Raw genomic sequence first — 5,761 nt, forward strand, 5'->3', positions numbered from 1 at the left:
GGAGATGCCCTTCCCATCAGTACTAGCAGCCAGCGTGGGCAAGATTCTCACGTGGGACCCCCACCCTGTGGCCTTGGGAGGATCCCTGGGGGGGCAACATGTGGTTTCAGAGGACCTGCTCCTTAGCAGAGTGCCTGGCACCAGGGTCTTCTGGCATGTTACTGATCACTGCAGCGTACCAGATAGAGCCCTGTGGATCTCTCGAGAGCAAGGAGGGTGGTGGGGTCTATGGCTCCACCTCAGTGTGCAGGCACGGCGGGCTCTCAGTGATAAATGGGTCACCGGGACTCATGTCACAGGGCACATAGTGGTGTCAGCCGTGTTGTGCATGTGGACACCTGGAGACACTGATGGGCAGGGACGCATCTCTGCTCCCACCTGCCTGTGCATATACATATATTCTGTTTCTCTGGCAAAGCCTGACAAATACAACTTCTCAAGTGGATCTACAGGTTCAAAAGAATGCCTATCAAAACTCCAGCTGATGTCCAACAAGCTGACAAGCTGATCCTAAAATTCATGCAGAAAGTCAAGGGACCCAGGAGAGCCAAAATAATCTGGCCAAAGAATAGCAAAGTTGGAGGATTCACACTTCCTGGTGGCAAAACTTATTACAAAGCTACAGGAAATCAGAACAGTGTGGTACTAGCACTAAGGATAGACACATAGGGGCAGCCCCAGTGGCTCAGTTGTTTAGTGCCGCCTTTGGCCCAGGGTGTGATCCTGGAGATCAGGGATCGAGTCCCACGTCGATCGAGTCCCACGTCGGAGGCTCCTTCCATGGAGCCTGCTTCTCCCTCTGCCTGTGTCTCTGCCTCTGTCTGTGTCTCTCATGGATAAATAAATAAATTCTTAAAAGAAAAAAAAAAGGATAGACACAGATCAATGAACTAGAATCAAGAGTCCAGAAAGACACCCTTATATTTATGATGAATTGCTTTTGAGACAGATGCCAAAATAATTCACTGGGGAAAGGATAGTTTTTTTAGCACATGGTGCTGGAACAACTGGCTAGCCAGGGGCAAAATAGTAACCTTGGATCCCCATCTCACATCATATACAAGAATTAGTTCAAAATGGATCAAAGACTTAAATGTAAGGGCTAAGCTATTACACTTCTAGAAGGAAACATAGGAGTAAATTGTTGTGACCTTGAGTTAGGCAATGATTGCTTAGGTATGAGGCCCAAAGTACAAGTTACTAAAGAAAAAATAAGTCGGACTTTATCAGAATTTAAAATTTTGTGCTTCAAAGGACACCACCAAGAAAGTGAAAAGACAGCTCACAGAATGGAAGCCAATATTCACAAATTATACATCTGATAAGATACTTTTTTTCTGGTAAGAGACCCTTATCTAAGATACATAAAGGACTCTGACAACTCAATAAAAAGACAAAAAAAATCCACTAAAATATGAGCAAAAGATTTGTTTTTTTTTTTTTTTTTTTTTTAATTTTTATTTATTTATGATAGTCACAGAGAGAGAGAGAGAGAGGCAGAGACACAGGCAGAGGGAGAAGCAGGCTCCATGCACCGGGAGCCTGACGTGGGATTCAATCCCGGGTCTCCAGGATCGCGCCCTGGGCCAAAGGCAGGCGCCAAACCGCTGCGCCACCCAGGGATCCCCGAGCAAAAGATTTGAATAGATGTTTCTCCAAAGATGATCTACAAAGGCCGAAAGCACATGAGAAGATGTTCAACACCATTAGTCATTAGAGAAATGCAAATTAAAAGCACAATGAGACACCATTTCACTGGGATGAATGCTGATACCATCCCCCTAGGGGTCTGTCAAAAAGACAGGTAGGAACAAGGGTCAGGTTGGGGCACAAATGGGAGTCCTCACACACACACATTGTGGGTGAGAATTTAAAAGGCACAGGCACCTAAAAAAAAGGAAAGTTTAGTGGCTCCTCAAAAGGTTGAACACTTTGACCCAGAAATTCCACTCCTAGGTATATGCTCAAGAGAAAGGAAAACCTGTATCCATGCAAACACCACAAATGTTCATAGCAGTTTTAGTTGTAATAGACAAAAAGTGGAAATAATCCAAATTCTCATTCATTGATAAATGCATGATTACCATGTGGTTTCTACGTACAATAGAATATTTTTAGCAATAAAGGAATGAAGTGGTTGTTTTTGAGAGAGAATGTGAGAGCGCATGTGTGCAAGACGGGGGGGGGGGGGGGGGGGGAGAGGGAGAGAGAATCCCAAACAGATTCTGCACTCGGCTCAGAGCCCCACATACGGATTGAACTCAGGACCCTGAGACATGACCTGAGTTTAACATTGAATCGACTGAGCCACCCAGGCACCGCCAGAATGAAATTTGATATATGATTTAATAAGGAAGGACTTTGAAAACACTCTGTCAAAGAAGCTGGTTATAAAAAAACACATACAGTATCACTCCATTTATATGAAGTGTCCAAATTGGCAATCTCTAGACAAAGTAGATTAGTAGTTGTCTAGGACTGGGAGGGGGGTGGCGAATAGAGGGGGGACTGCAGATGAGTAGAGAGTTTTTCTTTGGGGTCATAAAAATGTTCTAAGATTAGTTTGTGGCGATGATATGTGACTCTGAGTATACTAAAAACCAGTGTACATTTAAAAAGAGTACTGGGGACACCTGCGTGGCTCAGTGATTGAGTGACGGCCTTTGGCTCAGGTCATGATCCCGGGGTCCTGGGTTCGAGTTCCACATCAGGTTCCCCACAGGGAGCCTGCTTCTCCCTTGGCCTATGTCTCTGCCTCTCTCTGTGTGTCTCTCATGAATAAATAAATAAAATCTTTTTTAAAATGAGTAAATTGCATGGTATCTGAGTTACATCTTGATAAACCTGTAGAGAAGCAAAAAGAGGAGAACCGTAAGGAAGTGACTCAGAGAGCCTGTGGTCCGCCAACGACAGCCCTGTCTCCCGTTCCACCTCCCTCTCAGGCCCTCCAGGCTCTGAGGGTCTGTCCCTCCACAGGCAGCTGCTGGCCAGTCGCCCAGGGGCCATGCCGCTCACCGGTCAGCATCACCGCCGGCAGTTGGCTCCCTGGAGACCGTCAGTTAAACCGACAAAGCCTCTGTCAGACTCCGCAGGGCGTCGCGCCATCTGCCGCTCCAGGCTCAGCCAGGAGAGCAGTTCCTGGAACGTTCGGGCTCAGGGAGGCGGCCAACAGTCACAGGGTCGGCCCCGCAGGGACAGGGCGTATACACGGGTTGCCCTGGGCCTGCAGACGCGCAGGTCCCTTGCTGCTGGCGGTGGCCAGAGGAGGAGGTGAGGATGGGGGAGCCGCCACCTGCCCAGTAAGAGGTGACAGCGCGCAGCGGGGCTGGGCAGGCTGACAGGCCTCCGGGCTCAGGCCCACCTCCGGGGGCTGGACTCCCTCCTGCGCCCCGCTCCAGGCCTCCTTGAGAGCACACCGGGGACAGGCTGGGACCCGGAGGAGGTGGGGGCTGGGGCTCGGACCCAGGGATTAGGCCAGGATCCTGGGATCCCACCTGTCGGGGTGGACACGGAGCCGACAGTTTCCCGGGCTGCTCAGAAGAATCGGATCCCGGGCACTCAGCTCACGGGGACGTTTCTGCTCAGCGCGTGCCCACAAACGCGTGGCCGTAAGTGTGCATTCACGGGGTGGCAGACACGCCGACCACGCCCCCTTCGGACACCGCCCTCCTCCTCCCTGCAGCCCCAGAGCAGAAGGAGGCCGCTGGAGTGGCTGGCTGCTGACCCGCTCCTGGGGACGAGGACGGGAGGCCAGCCCCCTCCCCCGCACCCCCCCCCCAGCTCGGCCAGGCCAGGACAGAGCCCCAGCTCACCAGCTGCCGCAGGGACACGGCCACACCCGGGGCCACACCCGGAGCCGGAGCCGGAGCCGGAGCCAGAGCCCGAGCCCGGCTGAGCAGCCGGGCTGAGAGGTCAGAGCAGGTGAGGGGCCCAAGGACCCGCTCACCACCTGCACACACTCCCGGGCTCCCGCAGGTTCCCAGCACCTTCCTCCAGGCTCCTCCGAGGTCTTTAGTGCACAGGGAAGGCCTGAAGCAGCCCCCGAGCTCCTCCCCCTGCAGACAGGCAGCTCCTTCGGCTCTCACCCCCTTCTCCCCCCTATAAAACCCTGATCTCCACCTTCCCAGGCTCGCCCCACGCTGTACAGCCTCCCCACCTGCCCACCTGGGCTCTGGCCCTGCACGTCCAACAGGAAGGAGGTCCCTGGCTTTCCTGCCCCGTAGGGACCCAGGGTCATGGAAACGAGGCGAAATTTCCATGACCCTGTTGACGGTGACATTATTTTGTATATGCCCCCCACGCTTGACAACAGCCTCTAAGCAGACACACCAGTCAGCAGGTCGTCCTCCGAGCCGAGCTTGTGCTCGCTGCTGATTCTGCGCCAGCTGGTGTTTGACCGTGCTGCGGGCGTCAAGTGGTCAGACTCCCGGAAGGACCGCCAGGTGGAGAGATGCCGGAGGCCGGGCCCACGGGACCCTGCGCGCATCCCCGGCCCTGGCCACCCTGCCGGGGCCGGGAGGAAACCCGGGGCTGGCCGCGAGGCCTGCCCTCCCCCCACCCGCCCTGTCCACCCCGGCCTCCCGCTCTGAGCAGGACACGAGGCACACGGTTCTGAGAACCGACAGGCAGTGAGGACGATCAAAGCGCTTGGGCCTTTCACTCTCTCCTTTTGCCATTTCCAGGCCGGCGTGGACCGGGGTTGCGAGCTGATGCAGCGGCCGCAGGTGGCCCCGTGGGCGGCTTCCTCCCCCCACAGCATGACCCAAGCCCCTCCCGTCCCCTCAGGTTCACTTTTCCGCCTGGACGGAGCCTGGGAGAGCACAGGTGCCTCCCCGCGGCCCCACTGGGGCCAGGACAGGCCTCGGCGGACCCTGGAGGGACTCTGCGCCCCTGGCTTCCCGGGCCCCTTGTGCCCCGCGGGGCTCCCTCTCGCTGCCCTCCTGGTCTCGGCCCTCACGTCTGCCAGGCCAGGGCCTGGACTCAGAGGCCTGGAGCCTGCCCGCAGCCTCCGCCGGGCCAGCTGGGTCCGCGTCCTCGCCTCTCGGGCCTCCGCCTGCGCCGCCTCCTGAGTGGCCCCGGGAGAGCCTGAGAGCAGGGCAGACACGGGAGGGGCAGCCCAGGGACAGGACTCACCGGGGACTGCCCCCCGGGCTGCGGGCAAGGGTGAGCGCCGCGTGGTGCCTTTGCTGCGCCCCCCCCCCCCCCCGGAGCCACCTGGAGAACCTACCCCACCAACGACTGTGCAGGGATCGGGCCAGCACCTGGGGCTCTGCGCCAGGGCCGCTCCTCACTGGGATTCGCTGCCAAGAGACACGCGGAGCACCGCGGCCTCCCAGACCTTGGCCATCCGTGCACACCTCAGGCCTCCATCCAGGGGGGCACCTCAGGCCTCCATCCAGGGGCTCAGTGAGGCCAAGGCCAGAGCTTGCTCAGCAGCCACCCAGAGAGCCACATTTCATTCCCTCTGGACTTCCCACGCCCGAGGCCTGTGGACGTGGCTAGTGGGGCCACTTCCCGAGGAGGACTCTCTAGGTGAGGTGATTGGTGCTCCTTTCGGGTGTGTTTCCCATTACTGAAAACAAACGTATGTGACTGTTTCGGGTACCCTCACCTTGTAATCATGTTATCACCTGGGGGGCGGGGAGTGAAGTCCCAAGTTCAATGCTAAGCCCGTGTCTCTCTCGAGAAGGGAAGGAGGTCCTTGCAGGTGGGACATGATTGGGGGCACCGGGGACCTCGCCAGGGTTGGTGCGTGCGTGGC

The 5,761-nt window shown here is 56.3% G+C and overlaps 1 protein-coding gene across 1 annotated transcript; it reads left to right on the plus strand.

Moving 5' to 3' along the window:
- Window positions 1–2,875: 2,875 nt before the first annotated feature.
- LOC119877501 (tetratricopeptide repeat protein 14 homolog) lies at window positions 2,876–3,908 on the plus strand. Its single transcript, XM_038572979.1, has 2 exons — window positions 2,876–3,270; window positions 3,683–3,908. Exons 1-2 carry the CDS (start codon window positions 3,005–3,007, stop codon window positions 3,906–3,908), a joined length of 492 nt encoding a protein of 163 aa, XP_038428907.1. The 5' UTR covers window positions 2,876–3,004.
- Window positions 3,909–5,761: the final 1,853 nt, after the last annotated feature.

The sequence above is a fragment of the Canis lupus genome, chromosome 24, assembly GCF_011100685.1.
Source record: "Canis lupus familiaris isolate Mischka breed German Shepherd chromosome 24, alternate assembly UU_Cfam_GSD_1.0, whole genome shotgun sequence".
Lineage (NCBI taxonomy): Eukaryota > Metazoa > Chordata > Mammalia > Carnivora > Canidae > Canis > Canis lupus.

What these genes read in the sequence shown, in the direction of transcription:
- LOC119877501 (XM_038572979.1), top strand. Translation starts at nt 3,005, where the DNA reads ATGCCGCTCACCGGTCAGCATCACCGCCGGCAGTTGGCTCCCTGGAGA. An exon ending in GGCGGTGGCCAGAGGAGGAG is followed by an intron (nt 3,271 to 3,682) that starts GTGAGGATGGGG and finishes TCCTCCCTGCAG; the next exon opens with CCCCAGAGCAGAAGGAGGCC.